Here is a 16187-nt window from a genome sequence, read left to right on the forward strand (position 1 = left end):
TAACTACGCTGTCATATCCACATTATCATATTGATGATAACACTCTCAATTTCACAAAGCATGAAGTGACAGGTACAAATTTGTAACTGCACTCACATATCCGCAGATTTGAAAAATACTGACAGGCACAGTTTGATCGTTGTCCTCAAATATTTGCAAAGTAGATTCTCACGGGTACATAATGATACATCAGTTTACTTTCAAATTGACAGAGAAGAAACTTTGAGATACAAGTTGCTGTACATGCACATTTCCATATCGATGCAACTGACAGGAAAAGTTTGAAAATAACCTTGAAGATAGCAAGAATTGCAGATGCTGGAGCCAGCTTTCCCAGTTTCACGTGAAAAGGAGAATATTGTAGAGGAGAAGACTGAATTACGCGCTACTAGAATTGAAAGGATTGAGGTGAGTAAGGAGGAAGTGAGATCAGTTCTACAAGGTGTGAAGGTAGATAAATCCCCTGGGCCGGATGGGATTTTTCCGAGGATTGCCTGGGAAGCGAGGGAGGAGGTGGCAGAGCCCTTGGCCTTGATCGTTGAGGCCTCATTGTCTACAGGTTTAGTACCAGAGGACCGGAGGGTTGCAAATGTTGTGGCCTTGTTCAAGGATGGCAGTAGGGATGACCCAGGCAATTATAGACCTGTGAACGTTGTGTCTGTTGTAGGAAAAGTTTTGGAAAGGATTATAAGAGAGAGGTTTTATAATCATCTAGCAAGCAACAATTTGATTGGAGATAGTCAACATGGATTTGTCAAGGGCAGATCATGTCTCACAAAACTCAACGAGTATTTTTGAGAAGGTGACCAAGCATGTGGATGAAGGTAGGGCAGTTGATGTGGTGTACGTGGACTTCAGTAAAGCCTTTGGTAAGTCTCCACATGGTAGGCGATTGAAGAAAATACGGAGGCTTGGGGTTGAGGGAGATTTAGCAGTTTGGATTAGAAACTGGCTTTCTGTAAGAAGGCAACGAGTGGTGGTTGATGGAAAATATTCAGCCTGGAGTCCAGTTACTGGTGATGTGCCTCAAGGATCTGTTTTGAGACCACTGCTGTTTGTCATTTTTATAAATGAATTGGACGCAGGCCTAGGTGGATGGGTTAGTAAGCTTGCAGATGACACTAAGGTCGGTGGAGTGGTGGACAGTGTGGAAGAATGTTGCGGGGAGAATTGGATAAACTGCAGAATTGGGCTGAAAGGTGGCAAATGGAGTTCAATGTGGATAAATGTGAGGTGATTGACTTTGGGAAGAATAATAGGAAGGCAGAATACTGGGTCAATGGAAAGATTCTTGGTCGTGTGGATGTGCAGAGGGATCTTGGTGTCCATGTACATAGATCCCTGAAGGTTGCCACCCAGGTTGATAGTGCTGTTAAGAAGGCGTACAGTGTGTTAGGTTTTTATTGGTAGAGGGATTGAGTTCCGAAGTGGTGATGTCATGTTGCAACTGTACAAAACACTAGTGCAGCCTCATTTGGAATATTGCATACAGTTCTGGTTGCCCCATTACAGGAAGGATGTGGAAGCACTGGAAAAGGTGCAGAGGAGATTTACCAGGATGTTGCCTGGTCTGGAGCGAAGGCCTTATGACGAAAGGACTTGGGTCTGTTCGCATTGGAGAGAAGGAGGCTAAGAGGCGATTTAATAGAGACATAGAAGGTGATCAGAGGATTAGACAGGGTGGACAGTGAGAGTCTTTTTCTGAGGATGATGACATCAGCTTGCAAAAGAAGGCATAGCTACAAATTGAGGGGTGATAGATATAAGACAGATGTTAGAGGCAGGTTCTTTACTCAATGTTTAAGGCACTGGAACGCCCTGCCTGCCAATGTGGTTAACTCAGCCACATTAGGGGCATTTAAACTGGCCTTGGATAAAAGTATGTACGATAATGTGATAGTGTAGGGGGTGGGCTTAGATTAGCTCACAGGTCAGCGCAACATTGAGGGCCGAAGGGCCTGCTCTGCGCTGTATTGTTCTATGGCATAAACTGACAGGTACATTTTGATAACTACTCTGATATTCACAGAGCAGAATCTGGCTGGTCCTTATAAGCGTATTCACACGGTCACCAAGTAGAAACTAAGATTGATAACAGTAACATTCAAAATTGCAGTAACTGACAGATAGAAGTTGATAATTGCAGTCACATTTGCATTGCAGTTACTGTCAGGGTCAGATTAATAACTATGCTTTTGCTGACTTGCTTGCCAAGCTTGTAAGTTTGTTTACAGACATTTTGTCATCATCCTACGTGACATCATCAGTGCGCCTCCAGTGAAGCAGTGGTGTTATGTCCTACTTGCTGTTTATGTGCCTCGGTTTGCTGGGGTGGGTGGCATCACTTCTGGATTTGTCTCTTCGTACATGGAGTCCAGCTTGAAATGTTTATTAATGGAGTTCCAGTTTGAGTGCCAGCCTCTAGGAATTCTGGTGCATGTCTTTGGTTGGCTTCTCCTAGTATGCCTACGTTGTCCCAGTCAAATTGGTGTCCGTCTTTGTCCGTGTACATTTAGATGAGTGATAGTTGGTCATGTCTCTTGGTAGCTGGTTGGTGTTTATCCTGAAGGCTAATTTCCTACCGGTTTACCCTGTGTAATGGTAACGACGATCTCTTCATAATCTTGTAAATAACTTAACTCCTTTTTACATTTCATATCTTGTAAATAACGTTGGTTCTGTCGGTCATGGTTTGCGGATCCTTTGTTCTCATCAGTAGCTGTCGGTTTGTGGCCTACCATGATTCCTACTGGGCGGTGTAATCTAGTGGTCATTTCTGGTATGCCGTTAATGTATGGCAGGGTGACTAGTGTCTCTGGACATGTTGTGTCTTTCTGTTGTCATCTGTTTTGTAGTTATTGGCAATGACGCTTTTCAGGTAACTATCACTTCTAAAGACACTGTATCAATGTTCTTCCTTGGCTCTACACAGCTCCGGGTGTGACAGTGTATTGTGGCTGACTTGAACAGCGTTTTGATGCAGCTTTGTTTGTGGTTCTTGGGATGATTGCTGTTGTAGCTGAGTACCTGACCTGTATGAATTACAAACCTTAATAACTACTCTTTCAGATGCTCAGAGCTGAAACTGACAAGTACAGATTGATAAGGAAACATTACCGTAGCAAAGCAGTGTGTCATGGACAGACTGATAATTTCAGAAACACATTCACTGAGTAGAAACTGACAGGAAGAGAATGATCTCTATACTCAGGTACCCACTTAGCAGAAACTGACAGGAACAGGTTGATGATAACACTCCCAGTTTCACACAGCATAAACTGACAGGTTTAGATTTATGATGACACTCAAGTATTCACAGAGCAGCTCATTGTTACATGTTGAAAACTGCACTCACAAATTCACCTCACAGAAACTGACATGTACAGATTGATAATTAAACTGTCATATTGACATAGCAGAAACAGAGAATGAACTCACACATTCACCCAGCAGGAAGTGAATAGTATGGATTGATAACGGCACTTTCACCTTCATATTACAGAAAGTGAGAGGCGTCAATGAATAACAACACTCACACAGTCAAGTCTGACAAACTGACAGGTACAGGGTGATCACTATACGCTTTCATTCCAATTGCATTAACTGACATGTGCAGGTCAATGGACTCAACAGACGTAACAGAGACAGATAATTGCATTCATTCACTTGACACAAACTGTGTGGACTGTGTTGATGACTGCGCTCTCAGATTCACAGAGCAGAAACTAACAGGTACAAATTAAAACTGCACTCATACATTCATAAATCAGAAACTGAAAGGTCCAGGTCAATATCTACACTCACATATTCACAGAGCAAAAACTGTCATGAACAGACTGATCATAACACTCTGTCTCCCACAGCATAACCTGACAGGTTCACTTTGATAACTACGCACATTCACTGAGCAGAAAACACCAGGGATAAACTGATATCTAAACTCACAGATGGACATTGCAGAAACTGACTGACCTAGAAGGATAAGTACACTCACCTTCTCACAGCAGAAAATGACAGGGACATGTTGACAACTACAGTCACACATGCATATTACAGAAACTTGCAGGTTACATTCAGAGGTTGACATGACAGAAACTTGACAGAGACAGACCGATAACTACACTCCCTTTATTCACATTGCATATACCTGCCAGAACAGTCTGACAACCAGACTTTCATACTTGCATATTGGAAAGTGACATTTACAGATTGATAATTCTGCTCAAATAGTCACCTGGCAGAAACTAACATCACATCAATAACTAAAATCATTGTAATAGCAGAAACTTTTGAGACTGAAAATGACACCCATAGCCACAGAGCTTAAAACAAAACCTGACAGATACAGATTGATAGTAAGCTCACATTTCTTTATTCATTCACAGGGCAAGGGTGTTGCTGGCAAGGCAACATTTTTGCCCATCCCTAATTGCCCAGAGGGCAGTTAAGAGTCAACTACACTGTTGTGGGTCTGGGGTCACATGTAGCGTGGACCAGGTAAGGATGGCAGTTTCCTGCCCAAAGAGACATGATTTTTATTTTCTTCTGACAATTGCCAATAGATTCGTAGTCATCATTATACTCTTAATTCCAGATATTTATTGAATTCAAATTCCACCATCTGCCATAGCGGGATTTGAACCTGGTGCCCAGAACATTATCTGGATCTTTGGAGTAACAGTCCAGTGATAACACCACTTGGCCATTGCTTCCCCCATTCACACAGCAGAAACTGACACGGAGACAATAATAATGACACTAACGTTTACGTCACAGAAAATGACAGGCACTGACTAACAATTATGCTCTCATGTCCGCAGCGCAGATCTGACAGGGAGAGATTGGTAAACACACTCACATATTCACACAGCAGTGACTGAGAAAGATTCATACCTGTCCTCTCATTCACAATACAGAAACTGACAGGTATAAGTTGATAACAGCACTCATGGTTTCACAGCATATTGCCTGACACTCGCATAAACCTCATAGAAATTGTCAGATATAGGTTGATAATTAAACTCTCATTCGCGTAGCAGAGATTGACAGGTAAAGGCGGATGACAACAGCCATATCTTTCCATCGCAGGAACTGACAGGCATAGATAGATAAATACACTCAGATTTTAACAGCAGGAATGGGAAGGTGCAGGTTAATAACTACAGTCACATAGTTGAACTGCAGAAACTTATAGGGTCACATTGATGACAACAGTCAGACATTCACATGACAAACTGACAGGTACAGATGGATATCGAAACACACACTCAGCAGAAACTTTGAGGTAGAGACTGGTAATGACAGCCATACATTCACAGAGCACGCACTCACAGGCATGGATTGATTATCAAACTCATATTTTAACACAGCAAAAACTGACGGGCGGAGACTGGTAACTGCATTCACAAAGCCACACAGCTGAAACTAACAGATACGTAAGGATAACTGCATTCATGCATTCACACAGTAAATAGTGACAGTGACTGATAGATAACTGCACTGCCATCCTTTGTGTATCACAGACTGTCAGGAACAGATGCACTCAAATATTGACACACCAGAAGGTGACAGGTACAGATTGACATGCAAACTCTCATATTCAGATACCAGAAAATGGCAGGTACAAATTGATACCCATACCCACACTCCCATATGCACAGAGAAACTGAGAGGGAAAGACTGATAAAAGCAATCAGACATTCACATAGCAGAGCCTGGCAGCAACAGAATGATAAATAACTCTTGCATTCTTATAACAGAAACAGTCATGGATTGACTGAAAATATATTCATCGAGCATAACCTGACGGGCACAGAGTGATAACTGCTGCCAAACATTCACAGAGCGCATACAAAAATGGACAGATTGATAACTAACCTCACATTTTCATATGACAGGAAACTGAAGGAAACAAATTAGTAAATACACTCCTATTCACATAGCGAAGACTGATATGGACAGAATGATAACTACAATTACACATTCATGCTGCAGAATCTTTCAGGGATAGATTGATAATTGTACAAACAAACTCCCCAAGGAGAAGCTGACAGTCACAGATTTAAAACCAAACTCTCATATTCACCAAGTAACATGTGGTAGGTACACTGTGACAACTGAACTCAAATAGTCACAGAACAATATCCCCCGTGTAGAGTGAGATAACTACACTCTTGCATCTGCCTTGCAGAAACTAAACTCTCATATTCATGGAGCACAAATTGGCAGGTACAGATCAATGCCTGCCCACTCATATTGATGCAACAGAATGGACATGTAGGGACTAGTCACAACACTCATACATTCTTTTGTAGAAACTGATCGGTATAGATTGAGAATTACACCTGTACTTTCACATAGCACAAACTGAATGTTACGGACTAATAACATACACATTCGGACAGCAGAAGTTGACAGAAATGACAAAAGCTGACCTGAGATATTGAGGGATACAGAGACTCTGCTCATGGAAAACAAGGAGGAATATATTGGGTTTAAGCGATCAGACTCTGATGAATCCCCAGATAGCTACAGAAGGAAATCAGAAGGTCAAAAAGACGGTATGAGATGGATCTGGCAGATTAGGTAAAAGGTAATCCCAAGCGGTTGTACAGCTATATTAAGAGTATAATGGTGGCTCAGGAGAGAACAGGCCCCCTTAAAGGTCAACATGGTGGTCTATGCGTGGTGCCAGAGGAGTTTGGGGTGGGGGGTGATTTTTAATGAATATTTCTCCTCCGTATTTACTAAGGAGAGAACCATGGATGCGAAGGAAATAAGGGGAACAAGTGGAGATATTTTTAGACTGCATACATATTACCAGAGAGGAGGTGTTTTCAGCCTGAGAGCGTATTGAGATGGATGAATCCCGAGGCCTGATCAAGTCCAGCCTTGGATGATGTGGCAGGCTAGTCAAGAAATTGCACAGACCCTTGCAGAGGTTTTTGCTTTCTTTTTAGCCACTGGTGAAGTTCTGGAAGACTGGAGGGTGGGTAATGTTGTTGCATTGTTTAAGAAAGGTAGCAAAGACAAGCCAGGGGACGACAGGCCAGTGAGCTGACATCACTGGGAGGCAAGTTAGCGGAGAGGATAGTGAGGGACAGGATCAACCAACATTTGGATATTCCATGTCTGATTTGGGATAGTCTGCAAGGATTTGAGAGTTGGAAGTCATGTCTGACAAATGTTTTGAGACTTTCAAAGAGGTAACCACACAGATAGATAAGGGTAGGGCAGTGGATGTTGTCTGTGTGGACTTTAGTAAGGCCTTTGACTAAGTCCTGCACAGCAGGCCAATAAGGAAGGTTCGGTTGCATGGCTACCCAGGGTGAGTAGGCTAATTGGATTCAAAATGTATTTGATGGGAGGAAGCAGAGGGTGATGGTTGAAGATTGTTTCTTGGACTGGAGGCCTGTGACTTGTGGTGTGCCACAGGAGTCTGTGCTGAGACCTTAGTTATGTGTCATTTACATAAATGATCTGGATGTGAATGTACAAGGTATGATGAGTAAGTTTGCCAATGACACAATATTGAGAGGCATTGTTAATAGCGAGGAAGTTTGTCAAAAATAACAGAAGGATCTTGATCAGATGGGTAAGTGAGCTGAGGATTGGAAAATGCAATTCAATACAGAGAAGTGTGAGGTTTTGCACTTTGGAAGTCAAACCAAGGTAGGACTTGCACAGGAAGTGTTCAGGTCCTGAGGAGTGTTGTGGAACTGAGGCACCTTGGAATACAAGTACATGGCTCATCGAAAGTGATGCCACAAGTGGACAGGGTGGTGAAGAAAGCATTTGACATGCTGGCCTTCATTGGTTGGAACTTTGAGTATAAGAGTTACGTTACAGTTGTAGAAGTTGCTGGTAAGGCCACATTTGGAGGATAATGTACAGTTTTGGTCATCCTGTTAAAGGAAAGTCATTTTTAAACTGGAAAGTGTGCAAAGAAGATTTACGAGGATGTTGCCAGGGCAAGGAGGCCTCAGTTATAGGGAGAGGTAAGCCAGGAGAGTACTTTATTCCTTGGAACATAGGAGAATGAGGTATGACCTTATTGATGTGTGTTACATCATCAGAGGACAGTTAGGATGAATGCATACAGTGTATTTTTTCTGCAAGAATAGGGAATTGAAAACTAGAGGGCAAAGGATTAAGAAGGACATGAGAGAGTGGTGCATATGTGGAATCAGTGAAAGTGGTTGAGGCAGGTACAATAGGAACATTGAAAAAAACATTTGAATAGCAAGGGTTTAGAGAGACATAGACCAAATTCAGGCAATTGGAACTAGCTGAATCAGCACTGTGGTCAGCATGAACCAATTTGACCTGAAGGGCCTTTCTCCATGCTGTATGACCTCAGACTACAATGGGACCTTGATCAAAAGGAGCAATGGGCTGTGGATTGTCTGATGGAGTTTAATCTTGACAAACATGAAGTGCTACATTTTGTTAGGGAAAGTCAGGGCAGGACTGGCAGACTCCAGATAAGCTCCAGGGAAGCCAAACCAAAGGGTCTTCGAGTGCAGGTTCATAGCTCCTTGCAATGGAATTACAGATAGACAGGTCAGCAAAGAAGGTGTTTGATACACTTGCCTTTATTGGTCAGTGCATTGAATGTGTGGTTTGGGAGGTCATGTTGTGAATGTACAGAACATTGGTTCAGCTTCTGAGAAAATGCATTCGGATCTGGTGTCCCCTTAAAATGGGAAGGGGTTTTTAAACTTGAAAGAGTTTAGAAAATGTTTAAAAGATTGTTGCCACGGTTGGAGACTTGGCCTTTGGGGAAAGACTGAAGAGACAGGGTTTGTAGGGGCTTGTTTTCCACGGAGTGTTGGAGGCCGAGTGGTGACCTTCCAGAAGATTATAAAATTATGAGCAGCATGGATAGGGTGAATAATCAAGTTCTTTTGCCCAGAGTAGAGGAATCCATAACTCGAGGGCATGGGCTTAAGTGGAGAGGTGAAATGTTGAAGAGCAACCTAAGGTGGGCAACATTAGCTCGCAGCGAGTGGTGCATAACTGGATTGAACTGCCAAAGGACGTGGTGGAGGATACGACAATTACAACATTTAAATGGCTTCTGGATGGGCACAAGATTAGGAAGGGTTCAGAGTGGTATCGGCTAAATGCTGGTAAATGGGACTAGATTAATTTACGATATCTGATTATTATGGTCGAGGTGGACCCAAGAGTGCTGTACATCTCTATGACTGTATGACAGGAACAGATTGTGAGAGAGTGATAATCATTCACACTGCATAAACAGACAGGGACGGATAGATAACTGCACTCGCATTTTCACATAGGAAAGCCTGACAGATATTGGACAAAACTATCCTTCAATAAACCTGAATCTCTCAATGACACAAGTGTCCTGCGGAACTCAGAGAGAGATGAAATAAAATAATATTACACAGAAAGATTACTTTGAGTAGAACAAAACACACTGCCACAATTAAAATCTCTCAGATACTGTGTTCAAGGTATCATTAAATGACAAGAACCAGTTGATTTTACGAGTGAGCTCGGAGTTTGTTCCGTGTACAGAATTTGGTTTGTGTCTCGCATTTCATTGAAGATCCTGACAGATCCGCATTGTCTCCATAAACTAACCAATCACAGCGAGGCTGATGTGATGTTTGACATTCCTTTTAACTGACCAATCACGAACAAAACTTTCCCCCATCCCTCATTAGCATTGCTGACGTGGTCAGGCTATAAAAAGCGAGCTCCGAGCCCGTTTTTGCTTATTCTGTGTCTGAAAGTGACCGTCACGATGGTAGATGAGAAGAAAGCGCAGGCACCTTCCAAGAAGGGCGCCAAGAAAATCATCAAGAAGGCGCCAGCGAAAGGCGGTAAGAAGAGGAGAAAGTCCAGGAAAGAAAGTTACGCCATCTATATCTACAAAGTGATGAAGCAGGTTCACCCCGACACCGGCATCTCCTCCAAGGCGATGAGCATCATGAACTCGTTCGTCAGCGATATTTTCGAGCGTATCGCAGGGGAGGCTTCCCGCCTGGCCCATTACAACAAGCGCAGCACCATCAGCTCCCGGGAGATCCAGACCGCGGTGCGGCTGCTGCTGCCCGGGGAGCTGGCCAAACACGCCGTGTCGGAGGGTACAAAGGCGGTGACCAAGTACACCAGCTCCAAGTGAGACCCCACATTGTGCTGAAAAAAACACATCCAAAACCCAACGGCTCTTTTCAGAGCCACCCACAATTTCAGTGAAGCAGTTGAACCATTTTTCGTTTGTAAATGATTCTCGGTATCTATAATTCATGTCTCTAATCTTTATCTTTGTTTACACAAACGTTCTAAAAATTAATGTGCTGTCCCTGTCCCTCTGTCGGTTAGTTTCGGATGCCTTCCTACCCAGTCTCTCCCTCGCTGTACAGAAAACACATTCATCGTCAGTCAGTCATTTTTTTTCAACAACTCCGATGTGTTCCAGTTATTATTTACCCCTTGATCAGGAATTTCACCCCCTGGAAAGAAAACTAACTGCTCGAGTCCCACGAAAAGTTGTTGGGGGATCTCTTGTCATTGAGGATTTCAGCTGTCGGTGAGAGGCTTTCAAAATGAACTGCGATAAAGCCAGAGCCAGGATTGCAGTCGCAAGTGTGAAACTGTTGTGTTCAAGGAGAATATGGGAGGGCAACTTCAAACTATTGTTTCAAGTTTTAACCCGTTCACCCCGAAAAACGTGGTGTAAGTTTTTATAAATACATCAGCGTGCACTTGTAATGTGAAATTGAATTAAATTCAAAGAAAAATTAAACTGTTTATTCCTCTTTGTGAAACTTTCCCCCCTCTATCCTACATGTTGGAGGGTTTTTCAAATTTGTCCCAATGGGGTATGAACGCTGGATTTCACCCGTGGCAATGAAAAATTATGATTTCTTATTTGAGTCCCATTAAGAGAAATGCCGCGCGATTCCTTTTTCAATTTCCAAATCTGTCAGGGAATTTATCCGATTTTTTTTCAGTTTGCAGTGTGTGGGGCTTTCTGCTGTCGGTGAGAGGCTTTCAAAATGAACCGAGACCGTCCGGAAAGACTGATCCAGCACAATAAGTGAGGGCTATTTTACAATGTTTTCTGAAAACGGTGTGGCTTAGGGAGTGACAGAGAGAGATTATGTGAAGTGAACATTTTTAACTGAAAGGAAATTAAATCGTAAGCATTAACGCAAAAATCCTTGTAAAACCTCTTCCTCGTATTGCCCATATTGGCGGGCTTTTCAAATCGGACAGAAAACGGTTGATGATTTGGCGCCGGTATTTTCCTACGGTTTCCACGCCGACGAATTTTGTTTTATTTTCAAATCTCCCCGCGGGTTCTATCCGGTTTTGCAGAAAGCTATAAATGAGGCTTTCTGCTGTCGGCGGGAAAATTTCCAAGTGAACTGAGATAAAAGCAGAACAGCTGCCGGACTGGCATCGCAAAAGTAGAAACATTGTTGATCTTGTGCAATAGGGAGCGAGATTGTAAAATATTGTTTAAAGCAGTATTGAGTTCAACGAGAAAGAAACAGTTGTGTGATACTTTGATTATTATATCCGGGTGTAGATGTGAATTAAATTCAATCTGTGCAGAGAATAACTTTCGGCGGGCTTTTCTTTCCCCCTTCCGCTTCATGTTAAGTTTTTTCGCGGGGTGGGGGGAATTCAAGATCAAAAATAGTTGGTTTCAACTAGGCCGGGAAATTAGACAGAGATGGTGTTGACGTATATAGGTGTATTCTACAAGTAAATTATCTGAAGTATGAACGCATTCTTCTTTGTAAAACTTCTACCCATTTCGAAGTTATTGGCGGGCTTCTCCAGTTTGAAAGAAAGCGGTTGAAGATTTGGCGCCGGGATTTTCCGGCCTCCTCCCCGGGCCCTCTCCGGATTGGTGAGGGAAGCAGATATCTGATTGGGCATTGAAACGACATGAGGAGATACTGAGAGATAATGGGAACTGCAGATGCTGGAGATTCCAAGATAATAAAATGTGAGGCTGGATGAACACAGCAGGCCAAGCAGCATCTCAGGAGCACAAAAGCTGACGTTTCGGGCCTAGACCCTTCATCAGAGAGCTCTCTGATGAAGGGTCTAGGCCCGAAACGTCAGCTTTTGTGCTCCTGAGATGCTGCTTGGCCTGCTGTGTTCATCCAGCCTCACATTTTATTATCTGAGGAGATACTGAACAATGTGACCAATCAGCAATGGCCGCACCCCCATTCCTCCCGAAGGTATAAGAGTGCGGGATGTGGCCGCATTGCAGTATTTTCTGTGAAAGTGTTTGAGACTGTGGCGATGTCTGGGAGAGGAAAGGGCGGTGGCGGTAAAGCTCGGTCGAAGGCGAAGTCCCGGTCGTCCCGGGCTGGGCTGCAGTTCCCGGTGGGCCGTGTTCACAGGCTCCTGAGAAAGGGTAACTATGCTGAGCGTGTGGGTGCCGGAGCGCCGGTATATCTGGCTGCGGTGCTCGAGTACCTGACGGCTGAAATCCTCGAGCTGCCCGGTAACGCGGCCCGGGACAACAAGAAGACCCGCATCATCCCCAGGCACCTCCAGCTGGCCGTGCGCAACGACGAGGAGCTCAACAAGCTGCTGGGAGGTGTGACCATCGCTCAGGGTGGGGTGCTGCCTAATATCCAGGCCGTACTGCTGCCCAAGAAAACCGCCGCTGGGGGCGCCACTAAAAAGTGAAGACACTTCTTGAATCTGACAACCCAAAGGCTCTTTTAAGAGCCACCCACAACATCAGTGAAAAGCAGCTAGACTTTCACTGTTGGCTAACTAATTTTCATTTTATGTGCAAACACGGTCCGGTAAATGCGCAGAAATAATCCCTTTTGTTTTCGCTTTAACAGTGATAAAACTAGAACGGGACGAATAAATTTGGAGGGTTTGCTGCAGGGACAGCGACTGCGACTTTAAATAGTGACTCAAAGCGGTATCCCCATCCAGGGAACATGAGACATGGAATAGCTCGGCCCCAGAAAGATGACATGCGAGACAGAACCGACCATCCTCAGAGGATCGAATACACTTGTGGGAGATTGGGCAAAATTTCGATTGCATGGCCGAAACTACAAAAATCATTTGTATACTGTGGCGGGTTTTGAAATTGGCGATTGTTTCCCACCCTCCTTCTCCGGCAAGTTCAGTTACAGCTGGGGAAACGCCACGGGAAGCAATTCCCACACAGGCGGTTCAATTGGAAATGTACCAATTATAAAGGGTGGAATGCAGTACTTGAATTTGTTGTGATTACTGAAAATTTATAAACCTGATCGTCCCGAGTTGCCTCGTCTTCAATATCAATTCGTGCAGCCCAGACCCATTCATTTTCTGTAAGTCTTGTTGCATTGAGACATCAATAGCATGCTGTGTGTTGACATTAACTAAAGTCCAGTGCCTGACGATTGCTACTCTCTCGGGACAGTTTAGTGGCTCTGAAAAGAGCCGCTGTGTTTCTCGGGGTGAATGTACAGGGCCGGGCACGCTCCGTTTAGGCGCGCTCCCCGCGGATCCGCCGGGCCAGCTGGATGTCTTTGGGCATGATGGTGACCCGCTTGGCGTGGATGGCACACAGGTTGGTGTCCTCAAACAGACCCACCAGGTAAGCTTCGCTGGCCTCTTGCAGGGCCATCACGGCCGAGCTCTGGAAGCGCAGGTCGGTCTTGAAGTCCTGAGCGATCTCCCGCACCAGGCGCTGGAACGGCAGTTTGCGGATCAGCAGCTCGGTGGATTTCTGGTAGCGGCGGATTTCCCGCAGAGCCACCGTGCCGGGCCTGTAGCGATGAGGCTTCTTCACTCCGCCCGTGGCCGGAGCGCTCTTGCGGGCCGCTTTGGTCGCCAGCTGCTTGCGGGGAGCTTTCCCTCCGGTGGATTTGCGCGCTGTTTGCTTGGTTCTGGCCATTCTCTACAACACACACACACAAGCTGCTACTCTCAATGCTGAGTCTGCTGCGGCGCTGCCTATTTAAGGGAATGGAGAGCCCGCCCTAGAGCTGGGATTGGATACAGTCCCGTCCCTCAAATCCCCGAGAAACAGCCACTGAAGGACAGAAAAGGCAGTAAAATAATTATTGGAGGCTGATTGGTTAACTTGAAATGACAGTTGGTCAATTTCAAATCGCCCGCCGATTTCAGCCTGACCTTACAAAATATTAACAAGTCCCATGCGCCTGCGCCTAAGATTATATCTTATGCTTTACAAAATTTTCTTGTGAACCTAACTTGCAGTCAGCGCGGAGAGGGCTCTGAATCATTTCCTGACGCACCTCTAACAGGCAGGTGGAATGAACACGCCACTAAAACCTCGGCACGGCTACCAGAATCAAAACTGAACAAATTATCATTCCTGGGAGCGTCAATGAAGGACAAACACTGTAATATGTATCATTTGCGCCTGGGCCCAAAATTACGGACAGAGCAAATTATTATTCCTGGTATGGACAGCTGGTGTTATTACTGATATTCTGGTATTCACATGGAAGAGAATCAAAGATTTAGGGTTGAGAAACAGATCAGCCATGGTCGCATGACGGAGCCGGCCGCTCCTTCTGTATGTGACATAACCAGCTGCAGAACCGTATCGTCTCGACTGGCCGTGAAACCTCTATCTGTAGTGTAGGGATATCTTGATTATAAAACACGTTACTGCAGACAGTATAATTTAACAATCGCGCTCTCTCTCTTGCAACGCGGCACACGAAGTTAATATATTTCCTGAAGGATTTATGCAAAATTAAAAGTCGCTGCACCAGCCCTATGTGCTGGTTCCCCATCCTCAGGTCTCCGCTCTCAATCGGAGTGTTTGGGTGGCTCTGAAAAGAGCCTTTGGGTTCGCTGGAAAAGGGACGATTTGCTCAGCCGCCGAATCCATACAGAGTTCGGCCCTGGCGTTTCAGAGCGTACACCACATCCATGGCAGTCACCGTCTTGCGCTTGGCGTGCTCAGTGTAGGTCACCGCATCCCTGATCACATTCTCCAGGAAAACCTTCAGCACCCCGCGGGTCTCCTCGTAGATCAAGCCCGAGATGCGCTTGACCCCGCCACGGCGAGCCAGGCGCCGGATGGCTGGTTTCGTGATGCCCTGGATGTTATCACGGAGCACTTTGCGATGCCGCTTCGCTCCGCCCTTTCCCAGGCCTTTACCTCCCTTCCCTCTTCCAGACATCACGCTTCTTCACTCCAATCGCTGCCGAATAAGACCCGAGGTGCCTCACCTTCCTTTTTTATATAGCCCGCCCCGACCTGACTGAGAAAGAGCTGACAGAGAGTGAGAGGCGGCCCGGGCAGGCAACTGAGTGACAGGCAGAGAAATGTCCAGCTCCGCCTCCAGCTAACTCCCGCCCCCAACTGGATCTGGAACTCAACCTTTTCTCCACAAGGGCAGTGAACACAAGGCCCGGCAGAAAACCTGCAGACTCAAACTTATGTTCAAAGATAATAAAACCTGGATATTTTGAAGGCAAGATGACAAAGTGTGAAGCTGGATGAACACAGCAGGCCAAGCAGCATCTCAGGAGCACAAAAGCTGATATCACTGATACAATTTTAAAAGCAGTTGTGAAACAATTAAAAGCCCATGTCCTGGCCTTTCTTTCAGAAGACAGCAAGTCAGCTTCCATTTCACAGATAGCAGGAACTGCAGATGCTGTAGAATCCGACAAAGTCAGTTTCCATTGCTCCCGGTGAATCAGACAAAATCATTTCTTGGGGACTGTGTTGTGAAGCGGGGTTTCTGCGCCAGTGTTACTGTCTCCCTGAATATGTGAAATAGAAATGGACAGGAACTGAAACTGACATTTCCACAGCCATCATAACAAAGTGTGGGGCTGGATGAACACAGCAGGCCAAGCAGCATCTAAGGAGCTCAAAAGCTGACATTTTGGGCCGAGACCCTTCATCCAGCCATTTCACTTTCCACAGCCATGTCACATTCCTCAATGACTGCCTCTGGCTCAGGCTCACCCGACGTGGTTCATTCTCAGGGTCAGTGCAACATGTCCAATTCTGTTCACTATCACTCACGTTAACCTATACAATACCAGGTTCATTTCTTTGCTGCTTTCTTGGTAACTTCGGTTTTCAGCTTGGCCTTCGCTTCAGTGAGCGTTTCCAATGTTTTCAATTGTATTTGCTCCTCCTGCTCTGACAGTGAACAGTACAAAATCAATCCCAACCGGAG

General features: G+C 44.9%; 3 protein-coding genes and 1 pseudogene across 9 annotated transcripts in view; 2 read left to right on the forward strand and 2 right to left on the reverse strand.

Annotated features, from left to right (window-relative positions):
- The window catches only part of LOC132207014 (late histone H2B.L4-like), a 53240-nt gene extending 42497 nt beyond the window's left edge, over positions 1–10743 (forward strand). For 5 of the 7 annotated variants that reach the window (XM_059642191.1, XM_059642185.1, XM_059642186.1 and 2 more), the window contains 2 exons: positions 213–408; positions 9696–10743. In XM_059642191.1, coding sequence (XP_059498174.1) covers positions 9776–10156 — 381 coding nt within the window. In that variant the 5' untranslated portion in view covers positions 213–408; positions 9696–9775 and the 3' untranslated portion in view covers positions 10157–10743. The remainder of the gene's footprint in view (positions 1–212; positions 409–9695) is intronic. The other 2 variants (XM_059642187.1, XM_059642189.1) reach the window with 2 other exon arrangements.
- Positions 10744–12293: 1550 nt separating this feature from the next.
- Positions 12294–12707, forward strand: LOC132207012 (late histone H2A.2.2-like). The gene has a single exon (XM_059642184.1). The coding sequence runs from the start codon at positions 12301–12303 to the stop codon at positions 12691–12693; it is 393 nt and encodes a 130-aa protein (XP_059498167.1). The 5' UTR covers positions 12294–12300; the 3' UTR covers positions 12694–12707.
- A 726-nt stretch (positions 12708–13433) lies between these two features.
- Positions 13434–13909, reverse strand: LOC132207135 (histone H3-like; annotated as a pseudogene).
- Positions 13910–14861: 952 nt separating this feature from the next.
- LOC132207136 (histone H4) lies at positions 14862–15173 on the reverse strand. The gene has a single exon (XM_059642312.1). It carries the CDS (start codon positions 15171–15173, stop codon positions 14862–14864), a length of 312 nt encoding a protein of 103 aa, XP_059498295.1.
- Between the last annotated feature and the right edge of the window lie 1014 nt (positions 15174–16187).

Source organism: Stegostoma tigrinum, chromosome 44 (assembly GCF_030684315.1).
Source record: "Stegostoma tigrinum isolate sSteTig4 chromosome 44, sSteTig4.hap1, whole genome shotgun sequence".
In the NCBI taxonomy this organism is placed as follows: Eukaryota; Metazoa; Chordata; class Chondrichthyes; order Orectolobiformes; family Stegostomatidae; genus Stegostoma; species Stegostoma tigrinum.

What these genes read in the sequence shown, in the direction of transcription:
- LOC132207012 (XM_059642184.1), top strand. Translation starts at nt 12,301, where the DNA reads ATGTCTGGGAGAGGAAAGGGCGGTGGCGGTAAAGCTCGGTCGAAGGCG.
- LOC132207136 (XM_059642312.1), bottom strand. Translation starts at nt 15,173, where the DNA reads ATGTCTGGAAGAGGGAAGGGAGGTAAAGGCCTGGGAAAGGGCGGAGCG.